A 23,210-nucleotide genomic window follows, 5' to 3' on the forward strand; every position below is an offset into this window, starting at 1 on the left:
TCATCTCTATGGTAAAACCATGTTAAGTTTGGATGCCTGGTTAACCAAAAGTTTTTGTAATGGAGATGCTTTAACTGATTTATGCCATTACAATAAATGACCGAAAAACTATTATAAGTAAAGGTATTGCAGTTTTGAGTTTTGTTTTTTATTTCATCTAAAATCAGACATTCAACGACATAGTTTGCAATCTTTCAAACCAAAAAAACTCGTTTGCAATATTTTGTTATAATGTTAAACTTTTCTTTCACTTTCAGCTGATACCAAACTAATATGGGGCCACCAGGCGTCCGAAACATTCACATGATATTGTACCAAGCAACCCTTAAGAGCAAAAGTGAACATTTGTCTCTGTATATCTACAGTGCCATAAATCTTTGCCATTAACCGGCTATGTGAAAGTAATATTGTTTATCTCCAAAACTTAAATGTTTTCAGTTAGTCCTTTGCACATAACATTGTTATTTAATAACAAAAAATGAACGTAATGTCAAAACAAATACACTTGCGCAACAGAAACAAATATTAACAGCACTAACATACCTCATACTTTAAGAGTTGAAATAATCAAATAATGCATTGATTTAATGAATAAATAATTGCTCTTTTTTGAAAGACGCAGGATGGGATATAATAAAAATATAGTATGCATGGAATATGTAGTAAAAATTAAAACAGAATCCTCTTCATAAATCTTTCTAATTTTCAAACTGCATTTGCCATTTAATAGTTAAAAAATTCATCAAATGTTTCTGTCTAATGCATGTCAAAAGTTTCGAATGGCTACTCATAAAATTCTAAAAATCAATAAAAACTGAAGATTTCTAAAGTAACATCAAATCAATAATACATATTAACATGATAACTCATATGTATGTAAATATATTATATTCAGTCACGATTTACTGGGACTCCCATGCGAATATATCTCCTGATAGAGGTTTCTAAGGGACTTTTTGAAATTCTCGAGCTCAGCTTCTGTGACAGAGATGTCATCGAGACAAGTGAAGAGTTCATGTAGTTTCTGATCTACAAGTGCACTCTGGGTACTGTAGGCCGCATACAATTGCTGCTGGATCCTCTCTACCACTGAGGCAGTCTGCAAGTTAAGTAACATTTAAAAGATGCCACTCAATACAGGCATAATTGAACTGAATAAAAAAGATTAAATATTTCATTCAGTGATAGAATTTTCTACAAATGTGCACATATACACCAGGGGTTCTAGCACTTGAGGGATTTCTTTGAGTATGAAGGATGTATGCCCAAAGCGTGGTAAAGGGGCTTAGTCCCCTTTTGAATTTTATTTCAAAAGTCATTTATTTTCAAGCACTCAAAGGGCCATAACCCTGTTACCTGAACTTCAAGTGCCTGTCTGAAACTTTCTATCAGCTGTACATCATTCTTTCTCTTCTGATTCAACTGTTCAACCAGTGCTTGAGCTCTGTCTGTGATAAACTTCGCAGTTGGTTTGTCTGGAATGGGGTCCCGTAAGGCTTTATGTAGATCTTGAAGGCGTTCCTTCAAAATTGAATCGTCCTCAGTGGTCCTGGTTAGAGTTTGGCTAAAAGATCATAAACAAGCAAATTCGTGAATAGATATCCCGCCGAAGGATTCATAGTGAAGGACCAAAACACAGGTCAAGATTCCAATGTAATGTTTGTTCTGGAAGGAGTATTTGAATAATTATTGTGGATATAAATTGGGTAGCAGGGTTGTCAGTAAAAATTGGGAAAAGGTCTTGCCTTTATATTTTGGGAAAATTTAACAAGTGTAAACACTTCAAAATGGGAAAAATTAACATGTAAATGCTTCCAGCTCATTTATTCAAAATAATGGAAGGATATTTGAAACAAACACAAAAGGGACATCAGCACAAACATGATTTAAAATGATTCTATGATATTCTTAAAAAAAATATATATCTAAATTTTGGAAAATAAATATATCTAAACATTGGGGAAAAATATATATTTTTTCAAAAATGGAAAGTAGTCGAATTTCAGCCTCTGCTGAAATAGTGAAAAAGCCCTGGGATAAATGTATTCATTACACATAAGATTTGCTGTTATGAAGTTACAATTGCTTTGTTTTGAATTGATGAACATTAGCTTTGTAAAGTTATATTTAGTTAAAACTGTGATAATGATAATAGTTAAAACTTCATCAGGGCAATTTTCAGTATATTCCTTTAATTAAAAGGAATAACTGTGGGGCTACTGATAATTGCAATTGACTCCAAAAGTACAAATTTAAGTTGTTTTTCAATAATTTAAAAGCAATAACTCTGGATGCACTGATTGAATCTAGGCATAATGCACCAGTCAATTGTAACCACGCCCCCCCCCCCAGGTCCGGGGGTACCGGTATACCGGGGATAGCAGGGAAAATGGGCCGTGTTTTTACCTTCCAGGTGGCCCCACAGTGCCGGGTGAATGCGGTGATTTTGTCTTCACGCCAAATATAGCAGGGAATGGGCCTTACCTAGGGTCCCTGGGGTGCGGGGGCATTTGGCGGGGATTTTACCATCAGTTCGTCCCCGCAGAGAGGGGATTTTACCCGGGCTTGGCTGGGCCAAAAGTCAAAGTCCCCACTATTCCCCGGACCTGGGGGGCCGTGGTTACAATTGACTGGTGCATAACATCTTCGTATACCATCCCACTATTGATAGCACACTTCAAAATAAATTTCATAATGATTCTAAAGATACAAATTAAAGGTAATAAAAGGGCAACATTTCTAGTCAAAATATCCTGACTCAAGTGAAACTTTCCATATAAGTTTCAATAATTTCTCTCTATGACCTGACAGTTCACAGACAAATTAAAACTGTTTTCATCAATTTAAATGCAAAAACTCTTGTATTGCTGACCAAAACAGATGCAACTTGCAAATTGTCCATTTTCTCACGTTTTCAGTCATTTTCCTACTTAATAAAGGCTCTCGACGAACACATTTAAGCTTTTTTCATTAATTAAAGGGCAATGACTCTTGTGGAACTGACCTTATTCAGACGCACCACGTTACAATGGTTGTTTTTCTGCGTAACCTGACCTTTAACCATACTTTAGTTTTGATTAGTTGAACCAACGTAAACTTATATATAAATATGGTTTCATAGAAATATCACCTGATCTGCTCAACATTGTTTACATCAGATTCACCAGGTTCACAGTCGTCCATTTCTTAAAGCTGTGCTGAAAAAAAGAAAATTCTAGTGTAAATTGCCAATAACAGCTACCTTGAATGCCCCTTTAAAACACAGTCCCAATTAAGCCTTGTAATGTATACACATATTTGTTGATAATAATTTTGTAAGGAATATGACATATGGTATTTATCAATCTGTTATTTATTATCAAAATCATAACCTTGTTGAAACAGTTGAAAAATGTGTTGGCGTATAAGTATTAACGTTAACTTGTATTTTAGATTAGTCACAAATCCAGACTTCTTTATAAGTACCGGCTGGACCGTCTCAAATAGTCAAGTTACCGACAAGCTACTACTAATTGTACCTAAAATTAACCTATTATTTTTAAATTTGAACCTGGCCATTTTCAATTTGAACTGTCCATTTTGGCTGGCACTCGCTTCTTATTGACAGCAATCATTCATAATTCTTAAGAAAGTTTTGGTCATGCAAGACCAATGAGAGCATAAAAGCTCCAGATATGGTGTAAAATGAAATGAGAAACTTTTGCTTATAAATGAGAATGCATTGGATCTAGGCAAAATTGGCTACCGGTATGTATCGGCGCTGGCATAATCAAGTTGAGTAGTAATCAAGTTGAGTACTAACTAATTAAATGGTGATGAGTAGAGAGTACTCAAACTCAACACAGAGTTACTTCCCTTTGCAGTACTACATGTTAACTTACAGTATTTTGTAAATCAGCCATCAAAATAAGTTAAAAATTAGACTTTTGGATTTATAGGCCTGATTTATTAAAACATCATATTTCTTTTTTTTACCAAGCTCTGCTTTATAAAATCCACAGTTTGAGCAAGCCCGGATGGCATTTTACCAGTGCAGGGCCTAAACTCAAGACCGATGGAACAAAAAATAGGCACTTTCACTTGACAGCTGGTTGTTTAATCCACACACATGACTTTAACAGGATATTGATTGAAATGTTTAAATTATGTTGATATATGAAAAATATGCACAAAAGTCCATGAATACTCTGATTATACCATATAAACAGCTGCTTCAGAGTCTTCGACGATTTTTTGTGTATATATATATATAGGCCACTCTACGCACAATATGAATATCCAAATGTTAAGAAAAGTTCCCTAAACTTGCATATTGTGGCTACTCTTTGATAAGAATTATAAATACTAACGGCAGTTTACGCTATAGTCCATATAAACAGCGGCTTCAGAGTCTTTGACGATTTTTGTTTTGGCGACTCTTAGCGTCCATATCCAACTTGTTGTTTTCCTAGCCAAGAATGAAAGATCCCAGCGCTAAGTATATTGAGCGAAAAGATAACGGGCACCTGCTAGATAGTTAAAAAATTGGAGATGCTTAAGTGTATTTATGAGAAAGGTATTGGCTAAAAATATTTTATCAATGCAGTGTTAAAAATTGTGGATTTACAGATGAAGATTATATTTTACATTGGAACAAATCAGTCAACTTTTGGCGTTTAGGGAACAAAATGAATATATCTATATCCAAATGTTAAAAAAGTTCACTAAACGCGCATTATTGAGGTTATTTACGCTATAAAAGATATTAGGGTTAAATACTCCTCGACATAAGACATGAGCTGGAAACCTGGATCATAATGACTGATAATAAATGGTGATTTTGGATGACAGATTATTTAAAGTTGACATCGCGATACTGGACTTAAGTAAAGCATTCGATACAGTGCCACACAAAAAGCTCCTCAGCAAGCTTAAAGCATACGGCATAAGAGGCTCCACATTATCCTGAATCACCCACTTCCTTACAAAAAGACAAATGCGTGTTGTGGTTGAAGGAGAGTAATCAGAACAGGTACAGGTCGAATCAAGGGTCCCACAGGGCACAGTCCTTGGGCCGCTTCTCTTCCTCTGCCACATCAATGACCTCCCAGATAGAGTCAAATCCCATGTAAGACTTTTTGCAGACGATTGCCTCCTATATACAGAGCCATCACCAACATAGCTGATTATCACCTACTACAACAAGACCTTGAAAATCTTCAATCCTGAAGGACGACTGGGGCATGAAGTTCAACGCCAAAAAATGCTACATACTAAGCATCAGGAACTAGTCCAACTTCTTTTATAACATCAACAACCACATCTTACAACAAGTCTCTAGCAACCCCTACCTTGGAATTACAATCTCTGAAGATCTCAAATGGAAACCCCATATCAATAACATATACAAAAAAGCCAACTGTACCCTGGGAATTCTTCGCCGAAACCTCCGACACTGCCCCATGCCCAGCAGAAAGAACACCTACCTTGCCTTAGTCCGTGCAAAACTTGACTACGGAAGCGTCGTCTGGTATCCCTACCTAAAATGTGACATTGACCGCCTAGAACGCATACAACGCATAGGGGCTCGATTCATCACAGGCGACTACAAATCAAGACAAGAAGGCTGCGTCTCCCAAATGCTGCAAAACCTTCAATTGCGGAGCCTCCAGGAGAGACGCAGACACCTGAGGTTGATCTTTCTGTACAAGGTGGTGGAAGGGCACGTACCAGCCATTGACATTGACCAATTTCTTAAAACTCAAAGACCTAAAAGAACTATAAGGGCTAAAAAATTTGAAGACTACATCAATACAAACATTGTTGAGAACTCAGTGAATAACAACACCAAGTGCTTTGTCCCTTATATGCTAAAAGTGAACTTTATAAAAACTCATTCTTAGTGAGAACAGCTATTGACTGGAACAAATTAAGTGACAATATAGTACACTCTGATTCAGTGAACTCTTTTAAATCGTCATTAACAAAAAGTGATTAAGCGCACTCCTTCCCCGTGGTGTTATAGCCAGTATTGGACTCTACCACGTATCATTCTGATTCAGATTCAGATTTATTATGCCATATTAAAATAGTTTCACATTAAACCCGCGAAAATAAGTTACACTGCGTAAAATGAAAAACACAACAGTTTATATCATTGTCCTCATCCTTGAAACAATACAAAAAGTCATATACTAATTTAAAACAATGTTAATAATTTCAATTTTACTTTTAAATAACAAAATAGTGAGTCAAATGGAATTTTACGTTTTCAACGCCAACCGGAACCGGTGCTCTGGTATAATTTCACTGCAGACGATAAAAGTTGACATAATTGCGCGAAAGATTGTCAAATGTTTTCAACGCTAAAATGCACTGAACTTATACATTTATAGTTATGATCCTATATCTTGGTATCAATTATTTAGATCAGGTGTGCCAAATACACTATTTAAGAGTTATTATCAAGCATTTTCTCATTGTGACTCAGTTTGTTTATGACATATATGGAACATATTCGGACGCATTTCATTTCGGACATCTAAAAGTATATTTCAAAAGCAGATAAAACATTATCTATTTTTTTTTTAAATAATTTGAAAATATATATACTTCATTATGATTGGTCAGATTTTTTTATTTTTAGGCTGTGGCACAAAGACACCAACTTCTTTCAAAATGTTTGATCCCAGTGCCACACCATTTAGATGCTGTAGAATCCTGCCCACATAGAGGAAACCTGCCTGATGTTAAATACAGATTTCCTTGGAAAAGAGGTATAAGGAAATAATTTTTTATTAGTTTGTTTTATTTAACGTTGGATTTTCACTTATTATATGCAAGTTATACAATCTTTATGTACTGTACAGTCAAACAGCAAACTCGCTTATTTTTATGCATTTTGTTATTGTATGAAACTGAATGTACCTACAAACTAAATTCAATGCGAATACTGGAAATTCCGCATTTTTAATTAACTTGTTTGCTTTTAAATCATATAAATTGTGTCTTTTATTACAGCAAAAGTTGATGAGACATTTCTTGAAAAAGAAATCACACAAATTCAGAAGGATATCAGTCTTTCAGACCAAGAGAAATCAAAGGATGTTTTGAAAGTTGAATACTTTGAAAGGTGTTTTTTATTCAAAGAGATAAAATGCAGTTGTTATTCTGTTGATGCAGTCATGACTTTGGTTATACTTTCTAGAAGTTGCCACTGAATTATAATAGGATTAAATATTGTTAATTGGAATCTTTCGTAAAACCGTTCTCGCCCAATTGTAGAAAGAAATTTATGAACAATTAGTGATATTATAATTATCATCGTTTTTGAAACTCTTCATGCCTTCTGTTTTGGGTTGCAGTCCATGCATTACAAATGGATCCAGCTTTTGTGAGGCTGTTAACTTTGACCTCAACTGCGATGTGGTCTGTAGCTCCAATCCATCTTCCCTCGAGGAGTGTTTTTCTCCTGATGAGTTTTTCTCCGAGCCGCAATTATTCACCGAAATATTTTTCAAGGAAAACATTGAAACATTACGTCCTGATTGTGGTATTTCTATTTTATATTGTTCAAAAAACTCATACATACCATTAAAAGTATATATATAAAGAAGGTATTATCGCTTGATCATATTAAAAGCAATACGTCACAATCAGTTTAAAAAGCGTGTTTGAGTGAGACTTTTTTACTGCAGAAGTGCTGATGTTGGAAGAAACTATCCGTGAAGATGCTTTTCTGCCAGAGGGCTTAAAACGCATTCCAACTTTGGCACATCTTGTATCTAGATTCACACCTGAACATGTTGAAGACCCACTTTTATTAGCCAGTGGTGCCAAGATATTGACACAACATGACAAGTAAGTGTAGGCATGGGAATGTATACACACATAATTTTCATCATTCAACAGAACTTTATAAATAGAATGCTTAGATTAATAATTTTATCATTTTTTTCAACGTCGTGTAGTTTTACAATTTCTTTTTTTTATACATTTAGAATACTCGATGGGGAGGACAGTGTGGTGGATAAGTCTATGCTCATAGAAAAAATCAACAGCAGTTTGTTTCATGACGACTGGTCTGTTGATAAAAAGCAACCAGATAGATTGCAAGACCTAGAAAAAGAGGTAAAATGAGATTTGCTTAGAAGGAATAAGTATCGTATGATTGAATAAAGGTACACGTTTTGTATGCAAATGTAATTGCAATTAAATGTTATAAAACGTTTTTAATTGGTAACTTCTTTCAGAGCCTGGAAGACGTGATTGTTGTCGATGAATGTTTTCATGCTCAAAAAGAAAAGCCCTGTCAGAGTCAGCTATTAGATTATCTTGTATCACCTCAGGATATACTAAAAATTCCATTTGGTATGCCATACTGATTTCTTTCTCTTTCATGTCTTTTACTCGGCACATGCTGGATTCATGCAGCGTGATTTTAATAAACTAAATAAGTATACACTTGAGCTAGGTATATGATATATGTGTGGCTACAAATCAATTTCAGATCAGGATGTAAAGGATGTTATTGGCCGCACATTTAGACTTCCAGCAACAAAGACCATTGGCGAACTTGAATCTCTAGACTGGAAGAGTGACCACGTTCAAATGATTGATTTTGTGGGCATTAATGAAATAAGTATGCATGTTACATAACAAGTTAACAATTAAACATTGCATAATAACCCATGTTAACTTAGCTTTAAGAATAGAGAACCCACCGGATTTGTATAGATCTGTTCTCTGAATACAAGGTTTTGTTACTTATTATTTAATTGTATTGAATAGTAGATTGGTGACACTGACTCTTGTATTTTGTTTAGTTGTAACAGCTCTAGACAAATTTTGTGAGGTAGCATACATCGCTGTGCCTGAGGAGGAAGTCCCAGAGCTAAAGCGCCGGGCACTCAGCCTACCTGATCAGAAACCTTTCGTTGATATGGCTTGCAAGAGGTAAATACAATGCTTTATTCAACACAAAATACTTATATGTTTTTGAATTAGACTGAAACAATCTTGAGTGTAAATTGTTTCATTTTCATTCTTTTCCATCAAGAGTTATATTGTGAAACCGATAATTCATAAGTGTGCAATAAATACACATGCATGCAAACTGACTGTTTAAAGCGTATACAGTTCTGTTGTTGTTATCAGCATACATGTAATTATGATACTCATGGAAATTGAATGTGATATGTTGCAGCTTTAAGAATTTGCTCCTAACTGAAGAGGAGAGGAGTAGACTCGAGAAAATTGTATGGCTAGAAGAGAAATATTTTGATGATGTGCAGGCTTCAAGACTTCCTGGTTTGACTATTTATTAACCACTTGATTAAAGCCAAATGTAGATGTATTAGATTAATAAAATACCTTCTTAATGCATGTATCATGTCCAAATAACATAATATAATCACTCGTCTTTCGACGGAATTTTGAAAGAAAAATACAGGTTATACACTGCCTAAAAGTAAAACCGGACCGGTGGTCGGATGCCGTTAACAGAATACTTGTCTGAAACATAATTTATGGGTCATCTTATGTAAAAAAAGGAGATAACTAGGTAAAATCTTAAAAAAATCAAGGAGTTTACTTATTACTCGTGTTGTCTTTAACAATTATGTGTTGTTGTTTTCTTATAGTTTTTATAGTTCTGCTCCAAACAATACAATAAATGGTAGTAAAAACAATTTTTAATTTTTAATTACTGCCCTCTAACCTTACATCATATTAAAAAAATCATTGTCAAAATAACAAAAAAGCCTCAAATGCGGTGTTCCGCATTGCCTCTTGTTTGTTTAAAAAATACTAATACTTATGTATTAAACTACAGAAACAAGCTCAGTAGCAAAAAGTTTAAACATAAACATAAACCCGGTGTAATGGCACCGGGTAAACGCCAAAGACATAGATCACAAAAACAAAAAATCCACTCTGTGTGCAATCGCTTATAATTAACCTTAGAACTATGACATGCTTGAAGGTCATAAAATCTCGAGAAAATTCAGAATCATAACGCATGAATGATGTATTTACCATGCCATTTCAATATATTTTTGTAATTGTATCATTATACTATACATGTATATTTTTTTCAATTTTATTAAATAAAGGTATACTGAGCAGTATAATCATTTTAATTGTAATAATGGGATCATGAGAGTCATAATCCTTCAAAAGTATTTATTGCAGAACCAGAAGCGGCGGATGCATGTCTGCCTGTCCCTCAGAACATGGTTATACTGGCTTCGAAAACACTTGGAATTTCTGAAGAAGGCTCACTTGGAAAGCTTGACCTGGCTTTGTCATGGGAAGTCGTTCCTTGTTCTGCAACACCAGAAAACCCTTGCAAAAGGCTGGTTGACCTAGCAATCGATTCGACAAACTTTGAGGTTCATGTGGCAGAAGTGGAACCTATTCAGGCGTATGACAGGGAGTTTATGTTTGGTATGATCATCTGTATACACTATGAATGAAGTACATTTTTATCTCGCTGGACATCATGCTTTGCGCTTATCAGAAAATCAGATGGGAATTTGTGTGATTTTTACAATTGACTATTTCAGTACTAAAACTCATACAATTCTTATTACTGACGGGTTAGAAGTGTTATTACGGTATCAAACTTTTGATGAATTCGAATGAGCATTATTCCAGAATTTATAAGAAAACTGCTTTTTAATATATCAATTTTTCTAGTCACTTTTACCTTTGTAAAACATACAATACTTAATGTTTTATTAAACCATGAACTACTTTTACGTTCATACACTTAGAATTAAAATGAGAGTTCTTCATTAGAAGTGAAAAAAACACAACTTAAAATGACATTACTATAAGTCTTTACCTTGTGGAAATACACAGTTATTTTTTGTTTACTAGATTGGGAAGATAAGTTGATTGAAGGTGAAGACGAGAAAAAAGTGAGGAAATCTGTAGTCAATGGAACAGGTTTGTCAATTAGCCGTACTGATACGAATTGGTATCGGCAACATTCGCGCTAATTTAAATGCGCACATGCACATAGTTTTACAGCTTGCATTGACTGAGAAAGCCTGAATTTCACGGTTTTGCCTTTTTCGTAGATAATGAAATTATATTTTAAAATATGATGGTCTGCATGATTCTTTTTGATATTAAACTTTTATGTTTTTAGGCTTGGAAGGTGGCCCATTTGAGGAGGACGGTTCTAAGCAAGTCAACGTGTTAAAGACAATGGGAAAAGGTCAACCAAGTTTTGAGTTTATTATAATATCAGCTTTGCTGTAGGCCAACTTTGTTTTATCTAACTTACATCTTGGAAATCGGGACTTAAATAAAATTGCTTGTGTTGACCGGCACATAAATAATTCTCCAATATGTTGGGGTTTTTTTTACAACGGGTAAACATAAAATTGCCACGGCCTCTTTTATTACTAGCTGCTAAATAACATTAAAAAGATCGAACCATCTTGGTCCTCGCCAGTGCTTTATTGTCATTGCGAATTAACTTTACAGACAATCGCATGCCGTTTTAATTTTTTCCATCGTTGTTTTCACATAAGTAGCTTAGTTGATGTTTTTTACAGGCCGTGACTCGCAAAAACGTGGTTTTGACGCATTGGAAAGTTTTTTAGCATTGCGCTCAAAATCTGTTGGATTTCCTAGCTTTATGGGTAAGCGATTTTGCATCCTTAGAATGAATACATGGATAACAATAAGACTATGTATCGCTGCCATAAACAAACTTCCTAAAAAATGATATTTAGCACTTTTAACATTGATTAGAATGGGATATTAATCGCTGCCATATTTTTTATATCAAGTTGAATTTGGCTTTATTTATTTATCTCAACATACATTCCTCTTAATTGTAATCAGATTTGATTTTAAAGTAGCCAAAGTAGTTTTTGGTTAAAAAAAATGCTTAATATTATCTGAGTAGAAAGTACCCGAGAACCAGTCAAATCAAAAGAAAACGGTATTTCCGCTGCTTTAGCGGAGATAAGTGGAATTGACAGGTTCAGTGATACAAGAGCGGTCGTCAGCAAGAAGGCAGAAACTGCAAGAAAGGTCAAACACCATACGGTGAAAATTCCTCTCAGTAGTAAGTAAACTCCTAGGACTTAGTACTAGTATAATTGTTAATAAATTGTTACACTTCATATCTGATAAACAATACCAAGTAATAAATACAAGTGGTGTTGCTCATCGCAAATTTTGCACTGTACAACGTTTTATCCTATTGAAAATGAAACAAAATCATGTATTTATGATCATTTTATGAGCTCGTCAGTTCTTTCATAGCTGAAAAGGTGGCGGTATTAAAATTTGCCTTGGTGTCGGCGTCGTTGGCGTCTAGTCACAAGTCAAACATTGCCAAAATGGTTACCTGCAAGGCGGCAATTCATTAATTTATCGTAAAAGCTATATCGATGCATGTGTGGTATGTGTGTGTATGCGGTGTTCAAACATTTGTTTCCGTAGTTAATTGTCTTTTGGGCTCTTGCCTTGTGTCTCAGAGTATGTTTTATTTTTTAATATCCAACTACTAGGCCCGTATTTACTAATGTTCTGAGACTGAGTTTGAGGCTGAGGCTCAGATAAGCAAATTTTAAAATTTTGTTTTGAATATTCTATATCAGGAGCAAATATTGTCAAAGGTGCTGTATCCGTTAGAGATAATCTGTTCTACATTCAGACAAACATCTCCTGTCAAAATTAGTTATATTATAGATATTTTGAAATATTTAAAAAATCAGTTTTCAGAGCCTGAGTAACAAACTCAGACTCAAGTTGTTAGTGAATATGGCCCCTGGGCTTGTCTCAGTTTTCATTCATATATTAGCAATTTCCATAATTTCTTGAGTTATGCCACTCGGTTTAGTTTGAAATATGGACTAGGGTTGGCATCCGCTCGCAGTGATTCGGCCACTTTTTATTTTATGTTTATCGTCAACTCAGTTGTTGAAACATAGGTACCCATGTACACATAAATAGGTCCTTTTCAAGAACAACAACATTTAAACATCACTGATTCCTTGGCAATGGACTTTTAGAAAAAGATTCATGCATTCCATTATAAAGAATACACAAATATTACAGAAAAATGTAAATTAATATTCAATCACTTGGTGTTGACACCATCAGCTTTTTCAATATCGTTGATAAAAATGCCAATAGGACGTGTTATTCTTTGGAAACACCTCTAAATCAAGGCGCAGGCGGACCTATTCTCCAAACCTGTATAAATATATCCAAATATTTGGCCATATCTTACCCACGGGCAAAGATAAAAGTATCCGTATGCAAAAAATTAATTGAAATAAATTTCTACTATATTTTGTTTTGGATAAAAACAACATCTACCATGTCCGCTCGTGTAAGATAAGTTCATCCAAAGTCTAACGCAGGGTGTTCTGCGGAAACTTGGTTGACCTCGTTCACGCGAAACACCCTACGCTCGGATGGGGATAAACCTATCTTACACTCTTGGTCATGGAAGATCTCGCACAACTTTTTTACTTCACGTAAGAACTTTTCAATACAGACTTGAATATCGTTTCAGATTTCCTTCTTGATATTCACCAAATGTTTAAAAACGCCTCTTTGGAAAACATACGATTCCTGATAGAAGCCGGATCTATATCTGAAGGGTCGAAGTTTAGAAATATGACTCCAGACAAAACAAGGTTTCTTGTTAAGCAGAGAGAAAGATTCCTTGCTGACAACAACGTAGACCGTAGGTTTTCTCAAATTGTTTGATCATTTTATCTGTAGTTTTATTTGTAGAAAATCTTTAATGATGAAGTGTATGCACATTAAATCTATTTAAAAAGAAAAATCATCACAAGATTCGAAAGGCAGTTTTTTGTCTTTTTTTTCAGAGAACAACGACGCCATTTTTCAAAATTTGCTGTGTTTACATGGACGTGTTGGCGCAGCAGACATTGCAGTTAACTTTTGCATTGAATCGGCGATAACGTATTTAAATGCCTTGCAAGAAAAATACACGTTTATCAGTGGTAAATTATTGTTCTTATGTATGGTGAGGAATTGCTTCAATATTAAAGCTTCGTATTAAATGTAATTCTGACACTATTGTCTATGGCAGTACAACAAAACTGTAGGGGATAAGCTGTTTAAGATGCAATATTGAAAATAGGCTTAAACAAAATTGAGGCTATTTGTATCTAAACTGGTCGAGTTATGTTTTTGTTAATTAAATTGTCACTCGTTTAAATTCACAGGATCATTTGATACAATTCGAGAGCGACTGTTTGAAATAAAGGCTGGATTCATTCAAGATCATACGCAACATCCCAAACTCTCTGCACTTTGTAAAGAAATTGATACCTGGTTGAAGAAAAAGAGAGCGAAGTCAAAAGACCAAGAGCAAAAGGCAAGTTCTTATAGTTAAAATTTAAGTGTTAGTGGTTTATCTTGTATTATGTATTATGAAGAAATGTATGTTAGTTATTTTTAACAGATTCTTGTCCTTGTGAAACGGGATATGCCAAACCTGCTGGTCACGTTGAGGGACATGCTAAGCCTAGGAAAGATGTTGTCACCTGTTGTTTTACAGACTACGATGTCAGAGGACATTATTGAACTGTAAGTTAATTTTGATCTTGACTATACGTATAATATGAGAGTTATAATACTCACCCTGGCGTCACACATTGGGGTTAGGGTTTTGCATGTAAGCACAATTGAGCCTATATATCAGCAAATACATCTGTCATCATGTATTCCAAAATGGCTGTAAACAAGTGTCCCCAACCATCCAACCGATTTTATTAACCAAGTTAGATAACAAATCTAACTTGCTTTTAATGCAAAGTATGGACTATTTTTATTCCACTTTAAAATTTCTGGTTAAGGGTTGTAAACAATTGTCCTCGAAATGTGACACTTTCAGATTGGACCAACACAACATTCTCATTGCACAGCAGAACTTCATTACGGAGCATTTCCCTTGGGCGCAGTTTTGTCTGGTTGTGGAGTATGAAAGAGATGAGAATACACAATGGCAGCAGTTATGTGAAAGGCAAAGCATTCGACACATCGATATGCAAGTCGATTTCATTGACGACCAATCTGCATCCGGTAGGATATGTTTATGTGAAAAACAATTTTCCACTCAACAAGAATCAGTGTGTGTATGCCACGTGATAAATAACGTCATAAATGCTACGTCGGAAGGCAACATTTTGCCTCGAATAAAGACTTAAGACAAAGATAACTAAATTCCTTTTCTTCACCATTTTAAATGAAACAAAGGGAAGTCTAAGCCGCTTTAAGAACACCGCCTTAGCGGTATTACCTGAGTTTGATAAGGTGATAAATTTCCTCAAACACTGACAAACCAGTTTCAAAATAATATTTTGACAGTGCTCCATCAGGCGGCGGTTTTGTGAAAAGGTTTGTCGAATTGTTTTAAGAAACTACACTCTTAATCAAACTCTAGTAAAAGAACGAAGGCGGGTCTCTGTAAGCGACGTAGACTGTTCCATCCTTGGCCAAAATTTCAGCGTTGCATCGTTCTACAAAATTCCGTCAATTTGAGTTTTTGCCAAGGATTGCTTCATTAAAATACAAGCAAATCTAAAATATTTCATCCGTGTAGACGCAAAAAATAGGATAGTCTTTTATAGGGCGACATTTTTTCATATATTTTCTGTAAAAAAAATATTTAAGAAATTAACGTCACTGGTTTGTTTACATCGGTTGTGACCCGTGGTGACCCATGTGAGAACCCCTTTAAGTCACGTGATTCCCCACCCTGATAAACGCATTGAATAATAATGGATTGCCCCAAACAAAGGTACAGCAGCGTTTTTCCATTCGGAATTATCAATACTTGATCCATTGTTATCAGAAAATCGAAAATATGGAAAAGAAATGCAAAACAACAATACTATAACGTTACTTATAATCTTATTATAATTATTAATGAATAAAGCAACTTCTCTTTGCCAAAACAAAAACAAAACGAAAACGTGGTTCCCTATGCTTTCAGGTAATTTATCATTTCATCACTGGACTATGAAATACCCTGAGAAACAAATCACACTCATTGCGTGTAGCAAAGTAATTGAAAACACGACTTTGTTGCATTTGTTGGAGACACGGTATGTGATGCTTAAATGATACACTTCTTAAACATTTACAAGTTTTATTATTTTTAAGTTTTGACAGTACGGTATGATGATTCGCAGTATGAGTTCCTTTTATGAGCAAAACGCGTATCTTGATGTCGTTTCACGTTTACAATTTTCCTTCTTATAACGCATCCTTGCACTTTTGAATGGTTGACAGTATAATTGCTCATAAATACATGTGTTAAAATGTTGTATTACAGCTACAACATACTGCTAGTCGAAAGAGACTACCGTATCATTCCTGGTGCCAGCCATTTACATTTTTCTGACTTGGACATTGATGAAAACACATGTGTGGTGTTCGAAAACATTAATACAATGGGAGACGATAGCATTGTTCAAAATCTTGTCACACGAATTGCCTGCCTTTCATTGAAATATACAACTTGTTGGTTGGTTACTTTTCCAGACGAAAAGACCAAGAGGTATGTCAGGGGGGTTCTAGTTCAGGTTAATCCTGAAATTAGGATTGACATAGTTTAAATTTAGCTCTGATACATATGTCATATAATTTTACTCAGACATTTGCATGAACACAGCGTGAAGTATCTTGAAATGAATATAAGTGATTTTGGAAACGGTTTCAAAAGGGATATTTACAAGTCTCTTTACCCTGATTTTGGCTTTAATACCTCATACTAAACAGACCCGGCTGGATTGATTATTACCAGCTGTTTTAACCTTTGTATATGAAGCGCCCGAATATGAAATTATTGGACATGCCTTCAGAATCTTAGTTTGTTCCATGTGCAGTTAAAACATTTTTTATAACTTATATTACGAAGCTAAACACTTGATTATTGTAAGCCCATCATACTGCTGCATTATGGATATACCCTTTAGTGAAAGTGTGTTTTATAAATGTCCTGATTGAGATGAAATAGTAGTGCATGCAATTCACAGTATAGATATTAGCAGAACTGGAGAAAAGGTGAGCGGTCCGTAGACGGAACCCCAGCAAAGTTTCAAATACTACCCCACTAAAGCCGAGCGCCAGGCAAATATGTTTCTGGTAACATATCTTAACTCCTTTCGGTATGACGCTTTCGGAGTTGAACCCAGGACGTATCAACGCCCGATACGGACGCTCCACCACTGAACTTTCGGGACGGTCTAAACTATGTTTGAATCTTTGCAGTTATGAATATCCTGGACACGTGATTAGCAACTTCGCCCGTCTGCATGCTGCGCTGTCAAATCTTGTTCAGAAACATAGTTTGACATGTAAAGTATGTGAAATGTCTTTTAAAGAATACCGATCTATAATTGATTTTAAATGCACGCATTATTGTAAGTAGTGTCTCAGTTCCAAATAGCCATCCGCGAACCGCAAAGCAACTGATGCGATTTATATTCCGTGTAAATTGACATTTTCTGCTTTACGGAATACAACATTTACATTAATGGGTCATGTTCTTTCGTATACAGTTTTTGCTTGTTAGTAAACATGATTATGTTCATGGTATTCGATGTTTAAGCGATTTCCCGCATATATGTTGTTTAAACTTCCACTTTCTGTGTACGCGCGATTTATGTGCTAGTACAAAACTAAACAGTAGTATGTTTGAGCCACTGGCTGCTATCCAATTAAATTATCTTGTGATCTGAAGTTGTCATAGCGTGGCTTTCTTTTTTGCAGATAATACAATGTGACAACATCAATGATGTCGCAGGGGTTGTAAGGCATGTGTGTGAAACGTGCATGACGACTGACGAGAACAGAATTTCACAATGGTTGGACAGACGGTGGATATCACAACATACGTCGCAGGCATATATGACTTTTCTTTTAAAGCTGCACTCTCACGGATATACCATTTTTACAACTTTTTTTTATTTTTTTTGTCTTGGAAAGAGCAAGTTTTTGGCATAAATATCTGCAAACCATGATATAAGACTGCTGACAAAAAATCAGATCGTAGAATTTTATATTTCTGGTCGAAAATTAATGTTTTATAGCCTAAACCGTTTGAACTCAAATATAAAATTCTGCGATCTAATTTTTTGTCAGCAGTTTTATATAACTGGTTTCAATGGATTTTCGCAAAAATTGGCTCGTTCCAAGACAAAAAATAAAAAAAGTTGTCAAAACGTTCAATCTGTGAGAGTGCAGCTTTAAATGTTCAGCATGATAATTTATATTGTTTTGAAAAAAAAAACTCATTTAAGGAAATATGTAGTAGTCGGATTGTCCATCAGCTAGTCAGTTCCTTCGAATAATTCGTGTATCAACTGAAACTTTCCAGAATTTTACAGCCCGATAGCAATATCTTTTGAGTAAATTTTGTCTCAGTTTTTACGTTGTCATTTTGCAATCGGAGATATTGTTATAAATAAAAAGTCGTTCAACTTAAAAGCCATATGTCACTTTCTAGTTATTTCAAATAACCTACATATTATGTAAATGGTTATCTCTACGGGTAATTGGTAGAAAATGTTCATGTTCCACTAAGGCTTTTGTTTTTAACTGCTCCACGTATTCACACATGTATCTTTTGAAATGAAGATGCAATATCTTTATCAGAATATTAAATGAAGTTTTCATAAATGTATAAACTAAAGACAAGTTATTTTAACTTTATCATTTTGTTTTACCTTCTTCAGACCGAGAAGTTTATGCTGACAGTACCATCCTTCAATTCAATGAGGTATTCATGTTTTAAAATGCTTGTTTTTAAGTTGACATTTGCGCAAATATTGGCAGTGAGTATAAATTATGCGCTCATCGGTGTTAAACAAAATCAAAATAATAAATATATATTTGAAGATGTTGGGCCGTTTATTCGTTCAGCTGTTGAATGCTTAACGATGGACCTTATCGTTAAATGACAAAAATCTTTAAGCGTTCGTAAAATTTCTACGTCAACTATCTTTCGCTAAACTTTGGTTGTTGTAAAATTGATAGCGAAACCGTTTATTGATCGTCATTTTAACGAACAAATGAGAGGAGCTCAAGAAATGCTTAAAATATTAAACATGTTAGGAGCTAACATTTGAAATGGCCATTTCGTTCGAGAAAACATTTAAGAAGTTCTGATATCTATGCAAAAAATAATTGTGTACGCAAGGTTTTGATGCGTAATCTAATTAATTAATTTGTCTAAAGGCATTAATTGTAGATTATCCAAATGTATGAAAGTTTATTACGAAAACTGTTTTCTTTCTTCAAGTGCCCAGTCGCTTATGAGGAGTATCCCGATAAATGGTTTGTTCTCCGCTTCAACTGAAACTATCAAACATCACGCGAAATGGATATCTGACAAAGTCCTTCAGGTTGGATGTTGTTGCCACTTATTTGCTTATTTAAATGAGTTGATATGTGATATAAGTTGTGTCACATCATTTTGTAAAATATTTTTCGCACTGTATGATATGCTACGCTTACACTGCGCACCAGCCATCTGTAATAAAGTTAAAATCTGTTGCATGTAGTTTTAACAAAAAAGTGGCGTAGAAAATGTTATTTGTGGAGTCTAGCAGTTGTACTTATATAAATGTTTGTGTGAAGATTGACTCAATGAGTAGTTTATAAAACTTTCATAATACAATTTCCGTTTCTTCAGACATTCTTCTCTGTAATGGAAAACACAACTGGTGTGCATCTTGGAGAAGAAACACTAAAAAACGACATCGAAACTGTATCGACTAAACTATGCCCCGTAAACGCTACAATTGATGTAAACGGTTATACGGAACGAGTGAATGAAATTCGAACCCCAACATCAGAAGAAGCAAGCCAAGATACAGACCAAACAACGGTGGACACGGCGCCTTTGATGCCCACAGAGTGCATGATAAACGATCGTCAGTCCAAAATAACGATCGAATACCATCATGGTCAAGTCTTTGATTACAACCATGGTCTTAGTCGCCCTTCAGTAGCCACGCCAATTATAGAGCAAAAAGTGTTTAACCAGAGTAACAAACATTACAGGGCTGATTACTCACAGAACCTACGTAAAGTTGAAGAAGAGTTTCCAACTGCAGAAGAGATTGACAAATCTATTGCTCAAGACAATGACTGTCAAGCACAACAAAAGGGTATGTTAAATGGTCCCTTCTCTGATCAGTCATATGACATTCCTTCTCGTTGGCTTCAACCAGTCAAAGAACTCGATGAAAGAGATGACATGGCGAATGAATATGACGTCCATGATAATGAACGCGAATATCTTATGGATCACGACACACGCTCAGTTTACTTTCAGCAGGGATCAGAGAATAGAACAACAGAAAATCCCAAGGCATTTGATATGGCCAGTTACACCAGTGATAACATTGTAAACTTTAATACTAATTTATTGATTGACCGCAAAAGAAGAATGAATGCTAAAGTTCACCAAGAAGTTAAATTTGAGTTTAATCCACAGATTCATGATGAAACTCCAGATAGTGTAACAAATGAGAATTCTTACCCTAAAGCACAGTATGTTGGAAAACCAAACAATCATTTGTTCGAAAAGAAAATTGAACAAAACGCTTGTGGTCAGGATAAGTCAGATGAACTGTATGTCAATCCTACATTAGATAGAATAACACTGAAACACGAATACTCTGGACAACAACCAAGTAACAACAAGCCCGGTACTATATCATTTGAAGACGAACTAAGAGAAACCACACGAAAATTGATCGAAAACTCGCAACAGTTTTCACAGTAAGTAAATTGGGTAGTACAATTATTCAGTTATGTAATTAAGAAATACTGTTTATTATATTGTTAATATCATTTGATGCAACTTTTAGAACATCAGCTTTCTCTAAAATCAAATTAATAATATCGAATTTCCTACACGAAATATTTGATCTTAAGAATAAATGTGCATCTTATTCAGGTTTGTTCCCCGTTCATTCCGATTTCCGTTCCAAAAGGTCAATATTGGATTGGCACAACCTTTGCAGCGACCAAAACAGACCGAGTCAAATGTCGAGAATGGTCGGTCTGGAGGAGGTACCAATGTTATTTTTGTAGCAACATCGTCAATTCACCATAAATATTCAAACAGACAATGCTATTGCTTTAGATATTGCAAAATGCCTTCATTTTGTTAACTAGTTCCTATATTTCTCAAATTATCATTGACTAAGGTTGTGATTTATGTGTACTAAGTTAATATTATATTGATACAATTCTTTATAAATATATACACATAACAGTTATCTTGCGAAGCTTTCTTTCAAGTGTCGGCATTAGCGAATGCGGAGAGGCTTCGAATGGTTCAGTCTCCATGGGCAACCGAAAACTCGCCTCCCATGGACTTGGATTATGACAACCAACAAACGCTCAGTGCTCTATACCCAGAAATATACAATCCAGGAGGTATGCTGATATTTGAATTTGAATTTCATGCTCTTAAACACACAAGGCAACACTTAAGTTGAATATTATTTTCATATCAATTAAGTGCTTTCTATATATGATTGATCTATTGCAAACAAATTCAAATTATCTTGTTCTATCTCTGAGACCTCATCTTTATCATATTTTGTTCGTTATGCGAACACTGTTATTTGACCTTTTATTGTATTTCTTTAAATCAAGAAATTATCTAAAATGTTTGCAGGTACTATGAACGATAGGTGTCCTACCGCTGAGTCTAATCCCCAGAAGAGGCGAAGACTTGCGTTTCAGAAGATACCGGGCTGTAAAGGACAAACGAAATTGATTTTTAGATAAAATGATATTCGATGATTTAAAGACAGTTATTTATTTGATAAACTATTTGGTGTAGAAAGAACAATCTTGAGCATAGTTTTGAAAATCACCTTGTCAAATCTATCATCGTCAAAGTTCATGTATATATATATATACAAAGATATATATATATACATCGTTGTAAAGAATTTATTTGGCTGCATTGTTTGGACAAAAAGCTAACGCGCTTAACATTAAAACATATACAGATACATTTATTTTTTTATTAGGTCGACAATGTCATGTCACGTTCTGCTTTTGGATTAAGCTTGATAGCAATTAAATGCTACTCTATGCAGAGGCAGGTCCAGAGAGGCGCTTGAGAGGCGTATCTTAGGGGCGTAACCTTTTGACTTGCGCCCCTCCGTCATAATCGAAATTTCTTTGGTTTTATGTGTTGAACGGGGCTAAGGGTTATTCCCTAAAGAAAATTTTAATAATATTTAGTCCGAAAAGTGCATTTTGGGGGTATGTTATTAATATTTCCTCCTGTATGGGAATAAAAAGTAAAGTTTGACGATTTTAGAGGAAGGAGTGTGCGCAGGGTGACGGATCCGCTAGTGCTATGTCATGTAACTGAATACTAACACGAAGGAAAAAAGACTTACCGTGTAAATCGCATAAAAGTCATGGCCAGATATGAGTGCACATACTATATCTGTCTTATCTGTTTCAAAATATTAAAATGATGTATTATTGATACAAAAGGACATTCGCAGCATGATCTCATCTTAATGCGCACACTATTAGATAAAAATGTCAAAAGTCTCAGTTTGATGTACATCAAGTATGAAATATTGATTTGTTTAATTCAACTACGACCGACACTGTATGACTTTGTTTTCGTGGCCAAAGGCTGTTTGAAGTGAAAGATCGACGCTGCTATGTTCGCGTAGCAATTTTAAGTGTACGGTTTCAAAAGTTAAAGAATATATAATTAATCATAGTAAGAGCTGACGTAAAACAAATGAAGCATATGGTATGGGCACATTATCTTGGCCGTTTTGAAGTTAAGTTTTACTGCAAATTGTGGAACAAATATAAGGTCGTCGCAGTAACTGCTGGCAACTTTCCATATGCATTATAGAAAAGAATGTCCATGCAAATTTGTTAAAATTATTTCGAATTATTCTGCCTGCCAAGAGAGTACTGTAGAAATAGTGTCTCATATTGTATCCTAAATTGCAATTTATCAGAATAATTGTCTTTGATCTCCGAATGCATTCAAATATATGCAATAGGTTTTTTGAAAAGATTGTCTCTGGGTTTATTTGCCTTTTGATATGGTACTCAGTATTATTAATTAAACTATAAAAACTTTGAATAAACTCGCACTAGAACATTCAAAATTGCATTGCATTGTCTGATATTACCCATCGGTTCGGCTTTAAATA

General features: G+C 34.9%; 2 protein-coding genes across 2 annotated transcripts; one reads left to right on the forward strand and one right to left on the reverse strand.

Moving 5' to 3' along the window:
* Nucleotides 1-882: 882 nt before the first annotated feature.
* On the reverse strand, nucleotides 883-6,339 carry LOC128212957 (uncharacterized). Its single transcript, XM_052918370.1, has 4 exons — nucleotides 6,247-6,339; nucleotides 3,131-3,197; nucleotides 1,357-1,564; nucleotides 883-1,099 (listed from the first exon to the last, which is right to left on the reverse strand). The coding sequence occupies exons 2-4, from the start codon at nucleotides 3,181-3,183 to the stop codon at nucleotides 896-898; spliced, it is 465 nt and encodes a 154-aa protein (XP_052774330.1). The 5' UTR covers nucleotides 3,184-3,197; nucleotides 6,247-6,339; the 3' UTR covers nucleotides 883-895.
* On the forward strand, nucleotides 5,442-21,861 carry LOC128215130 (uncharacterized). Its single transcript, XM_052921850.1, has 29 exons — nucleotides 5,442-5,813; nucleotides 6,626-6,755; nucleotides 7,000-7,111; nucleotides 7,344-7,531; nucleotides 7,677-7,839; nucleotides 7,980-8,109; nucleotides 8,232-8,349; nucleotides 8,489-8,620; nucleotides 8,805-8,934; nucleotides 9,185-9,288; nucleotides 10,171-10,425; nucleotides 10,861-10,929; nucleotides 11,135-11,203; nucleotides 11,547-11,633; nucleotides 11,903-12,064; nucleotides 13,845-13,982; nucleotides 14,208-14,359; nucleotides 14,447-14,571; nucleotides 14,879-15,066; nucleotides 15,980-16,091; nucleotides 16,322-16,546; nucleotides 17,260-17,350; nucleotides 17,761-17,892; nucleotides 18,726-18,769; nucleotides 19,292-19,394; nucleotides 19,685-20,778; nucleotides 20,957-21,072; nucleotides 21,304-21,441; nucleotides 21,686-21,861. Exons 1-29 carry the CDS (start codon nucleotides 5,442-5,444, stop codon nucleotides 21,796-21,798), a joined length of 4,992 nt encoding a protein of 1,663 aa, XP_052777810.1. The 3' UTR covers nucleotides 21,799-21,861.
* The last annotated feature ends 1,349 nt before the right edge of the window (nucleotides 21,862-23,210 follow it).

Source organism: Mya arenaria, chromosome 13, assembly GCF_026914265.1.
Source record: "Mya arenaria isolate MELC-2E11 chromosome 13, ASM2691426v1".
In the NCBI taxonomy this organism is placed as follows: domain Eukaryota; kingdom Metazoa; phylum Mollusca; class Bivalvia; order Myida; family Myidae; genus Mya; species Mya arenaria.